At 33.1% G+C, this 13,804-nt stretch overlaps 1 protein-coding gene across 1 annotated transcript in view; it reads right to left on the bottom strand.

The window, feature by feature from the left end:
* LOC106475725 (T-box transcription factor TBX10-like) overlaps positions 1 to 13,804 on the bottom strand; it is a 22,735-nt gene that overhangs the window by 5,785 nt on the left and 3,146 nt on the right. The window contains exons 2-5 of the mRNA XM_013936396.2: positions 8,970 to 9,234; positions 4,995 to 5,111; positions 4,010 to 4,166; positions 3,015 to 3,167 (exon numbers count right to left, since the gene is read on the bottom strand). Coding sequence (XP_013791850.2) covers positions 3,015 to 3,167; positions 4,010 to 4,166; positions 4,995 to 5,111; positions 8,970 to 9,234 — 692 coding nt within the window. The remainder of the gene's footprint in view (positions 1 to 3,014; positions 3,168 to 4,009; positions 4,167 to 4,994; positions 5,112 to 8,969; positions 9,235 to 13,804) is intronic.

Raw genomic sequence — 13,804 nt, 5'->3', positions numbered from 1 at the left:
ATAGTTAGGTCTACTGGCTTTTATACCATGACATGAAGATAAAATATATAGTTAGGTCTAGTGGCTTTTATACCATGACGTGAAGAGAAAATATATAGTTAGGTCTAGTGGCTTTTATACCATGACATGAAGATAAAATATAGTTAGGTTTAGTTGCTTTCGTACACGGTGAGAAATGAAAAGACGACAATTATAAATGATGCATAACAATTAACGATGTTTGAAAAAAGACAACAATTACGGATCTTCGGAGACAATATACAAGAATTGGGAATTTTGTAAACAGTTAACTGCATCTATAACAGATCTTTGTAAACAGTTAACTGCATCTATAACGGATCTTCGGAAACAATATACAAGAACTGAGAATTTTTGTAAACAGTTAACTGCATCTATAACGGATCTTTGAAGACACAGATAATGCACTACAAGTACAGATCTTTGAGTCTGAAGCATACACCATTGTTTGCTTGTTATTGTTGCTTATTAATAGTAATATGTATTATTATTGCATCTATTACAGGTGACTTTATTAATAAAATAAAAGGTTGATTCACTGATAGTTGCTTCTAACCAGCTTTTAACATCTCGAACTACCAAAAATATACTAGAATAATTCCAAAACACTTATTCTCAACAGTGAACAGTCTCAGTAAGTGGCATTGAATTTCATAAAGCGACCAGACTTACCAGTAGCAGTAGACACCGAGATATAGCAGCTTAGGCTAAAATAGTTTGAAAAGCTTGTAGTAAAATGAGAATTGTTATCATAATATAATGTAGAAACTATAAAATATTCCAAGGATATATACAAGACCTCGAGTAAGTAGGTTGAATTGAATTACCAGTTGAATGTCTTTGTTTTTACCGATGTTAAGGACAAAATCTTACCAAGAAAATGTGCAAATAAAACTTAATGATTTAATGTATTTTTTTTCACTATGAATAACAAATATTTGCAATAAAATCTCATCAGTTGGAAATATTGTTTAAGGTGTTTTATTGCTACTTTCTCTCCATTTAATGAAGACCATGTTTTTTACACTAGAAAAAAAAAGTTTGAAATAGTGAGACAGACGAGATATTATAAACACTTGGTAAAGAATAACTTGAGTGTCCGCGCGGACATGAGAAACATGTCGAATATGGCAATGATGGTTACCTCACTATGGTGGTCCAGTGCCAGCGGTTATTTGGAATAACGGCTTTAAAATGATAGAAGGCTATGCTCTCACTATTCACTTTCAAGTGTACAGTTACTCAAAGCAAGTAAGTGTTATTGAACAAAGACGGTAATTCAGTGTACAATAATAGAGGACGCCCCCGGCGGATCGGCGGTAATAATCGGGTTTCAATACTCGTGGTGGGCACAATACAAATAGCCCATTGTGTAGCTTTGTGCTTAACACTAGGAAATATAACTACTTTAAGTCTTCACTTTCTCATAGTGCAAACCATTTAGGTTTTTGTTGTAATTACTACTTTAGAAATATATATAACTTTGTATTAGTTAAAACTTCACCCATTAATATTTCAACACTTTGTAATAGTTAAAACTTCACCCGATAATATTTCAAAACTTTATATTTAGTTAAAACTTCACCCATTAACATTTTAACACTTTGTAATAGTTAAAACTTCACCCGATAATATTTCAAAAGTTTCTATTACTTAAAACTTCACCCAATAATATTTCAAAACTTTGTATTAGTTAAAACTTCACCCAATAATATTTCAAAACTTTATATTTAGTTAAAACTTCACCCAATAATAATTCAAACTTTGTATTACTTAAAACTTCACCCAATAATATTTCAACACTTTGTATTTAGTTAAAACTTCACCCAATAATATTTCAAAACTTTCTATTAGTTAAAACTTAACCCAATAATATTTCAAAACGTTTCTATTACTTAAAACTTCACCCAATAATATTTCAAAACTTTGTATTAGTTAAAACTTCACCCAATAATATTTCAAAACTTTATATTGCTTAAAACTTTACCCAATAATAGTTCAAACTTTGTATTAGTTAAAACTTCACCCAATAATATTTCAAAACTTTATATTGCTTAAAATTTCACCCAATAATATTTCAACACTTTGTATTTAGTTAAAACTTCCCCTAGTATTATTTCAACACTTTGTATTCAGTTAAAACTTCACCTAGTATTATTTCAACACTTTGTATTCAGTTAAAACTTCTTGCAATAACTAAATATATTGCAAGACTTTGAACTGGTTAGCTGAACGATTAAAATTTCATCCAATAACTAACTATATTTAAAAATGTGAACTGATTGGTTGATTGATTATAACTTTTTCAAGTAACTAAATAAGTTTCAAAATCTTGTATTGATTAAAACTTTACTCAATAACTGAATATATTTAAAACTTTGAACTGGTTGATTGATTGGTTGTTAGTTTAAATTATTGATTGTTGGTTTAACTTGTTGATTGCTAGTTTAAACTGTTGATTTTAGTTTAACCTATTGCATGTTTAGTTTAATAACCCTATTGTTAGTTTAAACTGTTAATTGTTTAGTTTGACCTGCTGATTGTTAGTTTAAGTGTTGTTTGTTTAGTTTGACCTGCTGATTGTTAGTTTAACTGTTGTTTGTTTAGTTTGACCTGCTGATTGTTAGTTTGACTGTTGTTTGTTTAGTTTGACCTGCTGATTGTTAGTTTAACTGTTGATTGTTTAGTTTGACCTGCTGATTGTTAGTTTAACTGTTGATTGTTTAGTTTGACCTGCTGATTTCGTTAGTTTAACTGTTGATTGTTTAGTTTGACTTGCTGAATGTTAGTGTAACTGTTGATTGTTTAATTGAACATGTTAATCTAAAATTAAAAAATTACTTGATGTTGTTTTTAATAACTGCATGTCTTAATTTTTAAATCTCGCTGATATATCAACCATAAACGCATGCGCATGATGTCACGAACTTGTAAAAATACTCAATGTCTTCTATTTTCAAGTAGTTTCTTCTCTGTTCTTATAGTTTGAAACTTACCCTATGATTTTGATAGGCGGTAACAGCTGTGAACTTGGTTTCTGGAAAGATGAAAGTTTTAAAGTTTTCTGTTTGAGATGCATCTTCTCCTTTAGGATTGAGGTAGACCACGTGGAACCTAGGTTGATACCTATGCATTGAATTGAGGATAATCTAGAACAAAAACAACCAGAACTTGATTGAATAAAAATACTTAAATATGACTTGATTTCTGTTGTACTGGTCAATTCTTTAAAATAATATTATTATTTTTTACTTTTAAGTATTTGAAAATAGCAACACAAATTGTGGATATATGAACAATTGCAAACCTTTTGCAAATTAAAAAAGTGATTTACTCGAAATTTGTTTAACACATGTTATACAAATAACCACAGTAAATAGAACAAACTGTCAGAAGTCTTGATATTGGAGAAACTAGTTTCGACACATTCTTGTATTCTCTTTAATCTCATGTTGTTTCACTACTTGTATCCCATAATATAACCACAAAACTTTCATTTTGAACATTAAGAGGAAACAGTTAAGAAGAATCCCGTTTTGATTCGTTTATAAAACAAACGCTAGATACTGAAGCATCTTGAGCGACAGATTATTCCACTTTTCATACATGATTGCGAGTTCAATATTAGGCTTAAGTATGTTAGGCCTACTTTACTCATGCACGTAATAGTTATAAGATCTTTATTATTCGTCTGGATATATTTTGAGATTTTTCCTTTAAACGGTCAATTCAAGACTTTTTACGTGATAACGTTTTTAATACTTTAAGAAGAACTGTTTATCTGAGAGAAACTTCGAGAATCGACGAAAGTCTTGTATTTCGCCTTCCTCACTTAGTTTATGATTCGCAGCTTAAATGAGTTTCTTAAAAAAACAAATGAAGGAATTTAGGAAATCAACAAACAACAGAAATTAAAACGTCAAAAACAACAACAGAAAAATTTAAAATCAGCAGATAGAGAAATGTGAAATGAAACTTTATAAAAACTAACATGGCCATTGGCATCCAGCTGATTATTGGTCAGTTTCAGTTTGTCAAAGGACACGACCTGTTTCATCCATTGACTACCCTTGGCCGGAGAATCGGGGTGGACATGAATTCTTGGAGGCATCACAGGGTCAGCTTTACCAGCCACGACCCAACTTGAACTACAGAGGAAAACAGTGTAAAACAATTGTTTACAGACATAAGAATAGACTGAGAAGGATCTTATATTCCAATAATCTAATCTCTGAAATGTTTATAATATTCCTGATATATCACATACTAATATAAAATATTTTCGTGTGTTTTTGGATTGGTAATATCTATCTATCTAAAGTAGTGTTGTCTGTTGGATATCAAAATTTTTTATGAAAAAATGGTTATACCATTTTCAATAAAATTTGGTAGAGAAACGCACGAACACGTATCGTTTGATACGGCTCTTAATAGTGAAAAGGACAGCCCATGCCCCCACATTCAGAGAATTGATTTTAAACACAGCATTGCCGGGTGCCTCTGCTAGTTTTATGGAAATAAAACAATTTAAATTCTAACAGAAGAATACAGCAACGCTATAAATGTGAGCGTGGGCCGCTCCCTTTACTATTTTGGGTCATGGAACACAGTTCGCTCGTCCAATGTAATGGTACTCGTGTATTAACGTCAGTTTTGTTTGATGTGTTTTGCCACCGATCTTCTCAAGCAAATACGAATAGGTCTACAAGATTACTAACTCCTCTCTAACGTCATAACAGTATTGATATTTTTTAATAGGTGCACATACCAAATGAAACAACACGATAACTCTCAAGACAAATACGGATTCATTAATAACACAGCGGAAGAATACAAAGGAAGTTGATCGCAAACAGACCTAGCATCTCATAACGGATTTTACAACAATACGATGAATTCATTTTGGCTTTGTACAGATGTGTAGTTTACAATAATACACTGAATATATTTTGTTTTTGTAAACAAGTGTTCCTTACCTATGAAAGGCGTATCTGTATCTCTTGTCGTCTATAGGAACAAAATCCATCATCAACATATAGTCCCCCAGTGGATCCATACCATAAAGCTTGACTTGAAATGTTGGAAACATCCGTCTAGAGTGGAACAATGGTTCCTTACAAGAACTGATTTACAAGAAATCTCTCGTTTTTTATTAATAAATATGTAAATTATTCACGATTTTCCATACTTTTAATATAAAAAGTAGGCTTTCAATAGAACAATAAAAGTTACACATAATTAAGGAAAACATTAGACAAAAAATCACTTTAACGAGATTACAAGAAAAAAAAATGTTTTGAAAATGACTTTCCCCCCTAATCAACTGTAATATTATAATTTTTACATAGTAAATCCAATATAAAAATCTTTGTTAAAACAAAACAAAAAAATTTTAGAAAATAAACAATAGATAAAAAACCCGTACGATAGTTATCTGTAGCTAGAAATCCCCTACAAAATTGAATACTCGAACTGTATAGTATTCGATCCCTGACTCTCCTTACATGGCAGATGTCTTATCAGGCTGATCTACTTGATTGTGAATGATGTTCTCTCAGTTGTAGCTTTTAAAGTTACTTCAGAAAAAAAGTTGACAATAAATTAACTCAAGAGTTCCGCCAAAAATCCTTCACAAACCGGTGATAATAGAATTGAGAGAAATTTAAATATATGTAGGAAATATAGGGAGGCCAAAAGATGCACAGATTAAAAGGAAAGGAAGGCCAGAAGGTGCACAGATCAAAAGGAGAGAAGGAAAGGAAGGCCAGAAGGTGCACATACCAAAAGGAGAGAAGGAAAGGAAGGTCAGAAGGTGCACAGATCAAAAGGAGAGAAGGAAAGGAAGCTCAGAAGGTGCACATACCAAAAGGAGAGAAGGAAAGGAAGGCCAGAAGGTGCACATACCAAAAGGAGAGAAGGAAAGGAAGGCCAGAAGGTGCACATACCAAAAGGAGAGAAGGAAAGGAAGGCCAAAAGGTGCACAAATTAAAAGGAGAGAAGGAAAGGAAGGCCAGAAGGTGCAGATCAAAAGGAGAGAAGGAAAGGAAGGCCAAAAGGTGCACAAATTAAAAGGAGAGAAGGAAAGGAAGGCCAGAAGGTGGGCAGATCAAAAGGAGAGAAGGAAAGGAAGGCCAGAAGGTGTACAAATTAAAAGGAGAGAAGGAAAGAAAGACCAAAAGGTTCACAGATTACAAGGAATCATAAAGTTATCAATAATCAAGTACCACATAGATACTTTCCTCAAGAAATGGGTTTCCTGACTTGGACTTACCAGGGTTATGTAGAGATTTATGTGGTAAGATTTATAGTTTCCTCCCTGGTAAGTCCAAGTCAGGAAACCCATTTCTTGTCATGTAGAGATCTTGATATAGTACGGTAAAAAAATAGAGAGCAAAATCAGGTTTTATTAACTGTCGGCTAACAGACCGCATCAGGCGAGAGATAAATATTTACTTCCAATATTTCTTAACACTGACGTTGCGTGTACGAGAGGTAACGCATGTGTTTGTTTCTGACCCGAGACCACCCTGACACCGCTGTTGGAGCTAGGGACAGGAGGTTATCTAACAGCGAGCTGGCTACTTGACTGATGATATACTACTGGTGTTGTACCGGTAGCGAGCTTGCTACTTGACCGATGATATACCACTGGTGCTGTACCGGTAGCGAGCTGACTACTTGACTGGTGATATACCACTGGTGCTGTACCAGTAGCAAGCTGGCTACTTGACTGATTGGTAGGTTTAAACAGTATCTATATTAGGCTAGATTTTTCTTTGTTATAGACATGTAATGCCACATTGTTGGTAGGTTTAAACAGTATCTATATTAGGCTAGATTTTTCTTTGTTATAGACATGTAATGCCACATTGTTGGTAGGTTTAAACAGTATCTATGTTAGGCTAGATTTTTCTTTGTTATAGACATGTAATGCTACATTTTTAGTATGTTTAAACAGTATCTATATTAGGCTAGATTTTTCTTTGTTAAAGACATGTAATGCTACATTGTTGGTAGGTTTAAACAGTATCTATATTAGGCTAGATTTTTCTTTGTTAAAGACATGTAATGCTACATTGTTGGTAGGTTTAAACAGTATCTATATTAGGCTAGATTTTTCTTTGTTAAAGACATGTAATGCTACATTGTTGGTAGGTTTAAACAGTATCTATGTTAGGCTAGATTTTTCTTTGTTATAGACATGTAATGCTATATTGATAAAACAAACAATGATCATCAACCAATAGCAACCTAGACAGTGTCGTAATTTTTACTGATTTGAGAAAGAGTTGACACTGAAATACAGAAAACTAAAGTATGGACATTACTGACTCGCAGGAAGATCACAGTAACCGCATAGTGAGGCCATCACCTGAATGTATGTTAAAGGCCTTCAAGGGTAAAGCTAAACGAGGAAGCTGAAAAACTCCCAGGATAAACCCTTTTGTTAAGTCCAACCTTCTCTACCCTGGTAAGATAATAGTAACAACCACGGAAGGCCTTCATCATATTAAACCAAACTACTAGATGGTGTGGCTAAGAAAACCATAAGATGGGGATTGGATACAACCAGAAGACCACCATACGTAACTCAAACATTTTTATGTGGTCTGTATGTATCTCAAACATTGATATGTAGTCCATATGTAACTGAAACATTTTTATGTGGTCTGTATGTATCTCAAACATTGGTATGTAGTCATTTTGCAACTTCAATATCGATATACCTCTGGTATATCTCAAATTGAGTTCAGAACTAGGTGATAACCCAAGATCAGCTAATACGCATGAGGTAGAAGATAGTTATGTCCTTAATATGCTACCACTCTGTATGTATCCCGAACATTGATATGTAGTCCACCACATAAAAATGTTTTATGTAACTCTCTGTATGTATCCCGAACATTGATATGTAGTCCATATGTAGTCCATATGTAACTCAAACATTTTTATGTGGTCAATGTTTGAGATACATACAGACCACATAAAAATGTTTGAGTTACATATGGACTACATATCAATGTTTGAGATACATACAGACCACATAAAAATGTTTGAGTTACATATGGACTACATATCAATGTTCGGGATACATACAGACCACATAAAAATGTTTGAGTTACAGAAGATCTATATGTTGATATTACAGTTACAGGAAGACTATATATTATTGTTGGAGTTACACTGACTATCTATCGACGTTGTATTTATAGATAAATTAAATATCGTTATTGTAGTTACAGAGAAACTATATATATCGTTGTTGTAGTTACAGAAAAACTATATATGATTGTTGGAGTTACTATATATCGTTGTTGAAACAGTAGATGAACAGCATATCTTAACAAAGCAACTTGAACTTACATGGTTACTTAGTTAACCGTTATGAACTAATGGTATAGTACTGATTTATCTAAAGTCTAAATACGAACAATAATATCCACATTCAAAAACACGCCTTTACCATAAATAAAACATTCATTAGAATGAATGTTTTGTTTAGAATAAAGACCGTTTAAATCTATACCGTTTAAATCTACCTTTATACTAAACAAAACATTCATTGGTAGATTTAAACGGTCTTTATCTTAAACGAAACATTTATTGGTCGATTTAAACGTTCTTTATCCTAAACAAAACATTCATTAGTAAATTTAAACGGTATTTATCGTAAACCAAACATTCATTGGCAGGTTTAAATAGTTCGAGAAAAATATCTTGAAATGATGAGTGTTTAATTAAACTGATTTCACCAACTTTTTATTTATTTATAGTGTATCATTAATAAATCTTATAGCAGAGAAATATTTCACTTCCAGGTTGTTAAAAAGGAAATTTGTGTAAAGCAGTAGCAGGAAATGTAAGTTTTTAAAAACATTTAAATAAATTGTTCATTAACTTTGAGTATACACGCACGTGCGTATGGGATACTACCTTTATCCGACACTCACCTTCCTGCTTTTGTAACAATCATTTCTGTTCCCAGTTCGTGAAATTCGTCCCACAAGGATTTAATCTCCAAGATCCCACTAACATTCACTAGCTTCGGATGCACGGGCTTTTTCTCTTGTATTTCGCCGCTGTCGTTAGATGAGAGCGGCTGAAGATCTCGATACGGAGGGCTCCTGAACTCGTCGGGGAGACCAGAGGATGCTGTGGTCGTGCGGTAAGTGTCGGACAGACTCAGCCGATCATTGCCTGCGCTCAATAAACAAGCTGAAAAACGAGTGTGAAACAGGTTTGTTAACAGACAAAGAAGAATACATAACAAGAGCTAATTTGTCCTATTTAACAAAACTGCGAGGCAGAAAATAAAGTAAACGGAACAAAATGAATAACGGGAAAACCTCTTGTTTATTCTGAGAAAATATAAAAGTGGGAATTGAAACAAAACTAAAACTTCCTTAACCACAGTTGCACAAAACTCAATTCGACGACATTCCCTACCATAAGCCTTACAAGAACTAATATAACACGAAACTACAGCTCTAGCGGATCTAATGAGAACTTGTATAACTCGAAACTGCAGCTGGTCATGATTTAGGTCTTCTAACCTACGGCTAGTTTGGTATGCTTCGTAATGAAACTTAGAAAACTAAGAAGAGGATGAAACTTTAGGCCTACCACAAGATAGGAATTAGGAAACATACAAACTACGAAGGGAAGAAAACTTTAGGCCTACCACAAGACAGGAATTAGGAAACCTACAAACTACGAAGGGAAGAAAACTTTAGGCCTACCACAAGATAGGAATTAGGAAACCTACAAACTACGAAGGGGAGAAAACTTTAGGCCTGCTACAAAATGAGAAGTAGAAAATATTACATAGTAGAGAACGGAGAAAACTTTAAGCCTGCTACAAGATGAAAATTAGAAAGTATTACAAACGTAGAGAACGGAGAAAGTTTTAAGCCTGCTACAAGATGAGAAGTAGAAAATATTACAAACGTAGAGAACGGAGAAAACTTTAGGCCTGCTACAAGATGAGAATTAGAAAATATTACAAACGTAGAGAACGGAGAAAACTTTAGGCCTGCCACAAGATGAGAATTAGAAAGTATTACAAAAGTAGAGAACGGAGAAAACTTTAGGAACGAGAAGCAGGAGGTTATTAATATTTTCACACGAACAAAACAACTGTGATATTTATAAGTCGAAACTAAGAAATATAAAGTTCTTAGTAGTAAGAGTTGATATTGTTGGAAGAATACTCTTGTTGTGTGTTAGATGGAACCTCAAATCATTAGTTCTAAAACAAGCACACTCTTCTTTAAACCCTCTGAACCAAGTCTTTCCGTTTTCATAACAACGTTAGAAAACGTCTTTGACACTTTTAAAATGGAAGTTCCCTTTACGGGGAACTTGTTAACACGTATGTTTATTAATATCTTGGTTTAATAATCCTAAAATATGCTTAAAGGTAAGGTTGTGGTGAACAGATATCAATAACTGATATAGTCAGTATGTGTAAAAGTAAGGTTGTGGTGAACAGATATCAATAACTGATATAGTTAATATGTGTAAAGATAAGATTGTGGTGAACAGATATCAATAACTGATATAGTTAATATGTGTAAAGATAAGATTGTGGTGAACAGATAACAATAACTGATATAGTTAATATGTGTAAAAGTAAGGTTGTGGTGAACAGATATTAACAACTGTTATAGTTAATATGTGTAAAGATAAGATTGTGGTGAACAGATATCAATAACTGATATAGTTAATATGTGTAAAAGTAAGGTTGTGGTAAACATATATTAACAACTGTTATATTTAGTGTGTTTAAAATTAAGGTTGGGGTGAACAGATATCAATAACTGATATAGTTAATATGTGTAAAAGTAAGGTTGTGGTGAACAGATATTAACAACTGTTATATTTAGTGTGTTTAAAATTAAGGTTGGGGTGAACAGATATCAATAACTGATATAGTTAACATGTGTAAAGATAAGATTGTGGTGAACACATATTAATAACTGATATAGTTTATATGTGTAAAGTAAGGTTTTGGTGAACAGATATCAATAACTGATATAGTTTATATGTGTAAAGTAAGGTTTTGGTAAACAGATATCAATAACTGATTTAGTTAACATGTTTAAAGATAAGATTGTGGTAAACACATATTAATAACTGATATAGTTAATATTCTATATGATCAACTAAGTCTAATTGTTCATTAGTTACTATTTTTTTATGATTACTACATACTAATAGCTAACTACTTTATATCCTACACTTACAACATCCCTTGTGAACAACAAATATTAGAAATCACAATAGATATAAAATACGTTGTAGTACCGATCTACCTGTAATAGATAGATGGTTATCTTCTCATGCTAGAGAATATGTCGAAAAAATAATGGGATATGAACCAGAAACTAGAAGAGACAAAAGAAAAGCATTTTACATTAATCTAACTGATAACAAACTCAGTCAACCCAGCACAGAAGTTATTGATTCAAGTCCTAACGGGAAGACCCAACTTGAGTAAATTATCACACCTGTATCTCCATCAAGAAGACTCGGGTTCAAAACCCAAATACTACCACCACAGAAATAGTCCTTCTCAGGACTTCCCTGAAGACGGCAGCAAACCAGCAGCCAAAACGTAGGACAAGTGTAAAATATTTTTGAATAAAAAATTTCTGAAGTAGAAATAGGAGCATCAAAAAGTAAGGAAACAAGGTAGGAATTGGAGGGATAACATTTTGACATGTTGCAACTTTGGTAATTGGTCAAACTAAAATAAAGGTATATATATAGCTAAATTTCTCTGTTGTAAACTTTGTTTCAGCAACCAAATACAACTACATGTATGTAATCAAATTACGTGACCCTAACGAAATGCATGCCATCATAAGGGGGTGTTTGATGACGGAAGTGAGACAGGAAGATCCAATACTCATACCTTGCTTATGGGAGACATTATCATAAGTACGATAGTACTTATAGTATGAATGGACAAGATATGCAATACACACCGCAAACAGCATGTAAACAAAACTTTCTAAGTACTTTACACACCCTGCCGAGTAGAAAACAACCCAACTGAAGAGTAACAAGCCACCAAAGCACTTGAGAAAGTCGGTAGAGTAAAAACAAAAATTTTACAAAACCACAAATTTGTCACTCTGACTACCTGATTGACTGACTGAATAACGTTGTTGGAAAGGCATAGCTCTCTCCTGCCTTCACTTTATGCAAATCTAAATGCACATGATTGAATTACGCTACCTTGGCTAAAAGTGTTTTTATTAATTTTATTTATAACCTTGCTAATAACAAGTAATAATAATAACCATTTTACAACACTACTAATAAGCTAACATTACAATATTCTATGATTACAAGTACGCTCTGTGAGTTGCCAAGTAACAATCCACTCTCATATCACGTGGGGGCGCACAATTGCTTATGCGCACGCGCCACGCGATCAAACTGCAGCTTTGATGGCTTCTTACTCTGTATTTGGTTTGTTTTCTACTCAACAATGTGTGTAAAGTGCTTATAAAGTTTTGTTTACATGCTGTTTACAGTGTGTTTGAGATTTTAATTTAATCTTAGTATAAGTACTACCGTTAGTTAGTTATTAGTACATAGTATAATTCATATATAAAAATGAATAACTAATTAATAATCAGACTTCGGTGATCGTATAGCCTACTTAATACAAAATATATTTGTTTCAGAAATTGGTGCAAAGCTACACAAAGTTTGTAGTTGGTTTGTTGAATTTTCGCGCAAAGCTATATGAGGGCTATTAGCCGCCCCTAATTTTAAAATGACAGACTAGAGGGGACAATCTAGTCAACACTATCCACCTCCATCTCCTCGTGACTAACTGAATAATTGAATTTGACCGTCACGCTTATAGCGCATCTATGGCTCCAAAGTGCGGAGGGCGTTTTTAAAGTAACTAGTGGCGAATCACGAATCCTCGGATTTACAGTCAAGAAACGATTGTCATTATAGGCCACGCCCGGTCCCTAAGATACTTAATATTTAATAATGATGTAATTCAAACGTTGTTCGACCAATAACAGGAACTGTTAGTTTTTAGCATTAGTCTTATCTCTACCGGAATTACTGTGATATTTAATAATGATGTAACTTCAAACGTTGTTCGACCAATAACAGGAACTGTTAGTTTTTAGCTTTAGCAAAAGTCCTACCTCTATTTTCAGAGTTTAGTTATATATTTCTTGAGAAGACCAAACAGAAAACTCTTCTGCGGTATCATTTTTTTATATTTATTTTGAGTTGAGTTAAACCTTATACTAGCTTTAACCAAGATTCCCCTTCAATCGTTTTTACAATGATATTAGTTGGTAAGTTAGCGAATTAGAGCTAAGTCATATCTATAATAACCTACACCTGTATATAAAAGTTTCTTTGTAGTATAAATATTTTTCACAATCTTTCCACAGAATTTGAAGATTTTAAATGTGAAATAATTTTTCGAAAAAAAAAAATATCTCTCCTATTAAATAAATAATTCTGCGGTAATTTTACGGACGTACAACGCTGAAATCGGGGGGTATGATTCCCCGCGGTGGAGACAGCAGATAGCCCAATGTGGCTTTGCTCTAAAACAAATAAAAACAATGATTTTGAGTTGCAGCAATTGAAAGAAAAGTGTGTCATTCTTTGAAGTATGTCTACACAAAGGTCTAAACTCGTACTTCAAGTTAATACTTAAAAACAACACTAAATTATTGATAGAATTAGTTATGAATTAAGTTCTCTCGTTACCTTAACGATTGGTGGTTAAGGCGCT

Source organism: Limulus polyphemus, unplaced genomic scaffold (genome assembly GCF_000517525.1).
Source record: "Limulus polyphemus unplaced genomic scaffold, Limulus_polyphemus-2.1.2 Scaffold9044, whole genome shotgun sequence".
Taxonomy (NCBI): Eukaryota; Metazoa; Arthropoda; class Merostomata; order Xiphosura; family Limulidae; genus Limulus; species Limulus polyphemus.
Note: the sequence above shows the minus strand (reverse complement) of the source record. Positions and strands in the feature narration are given on the sequence as shown.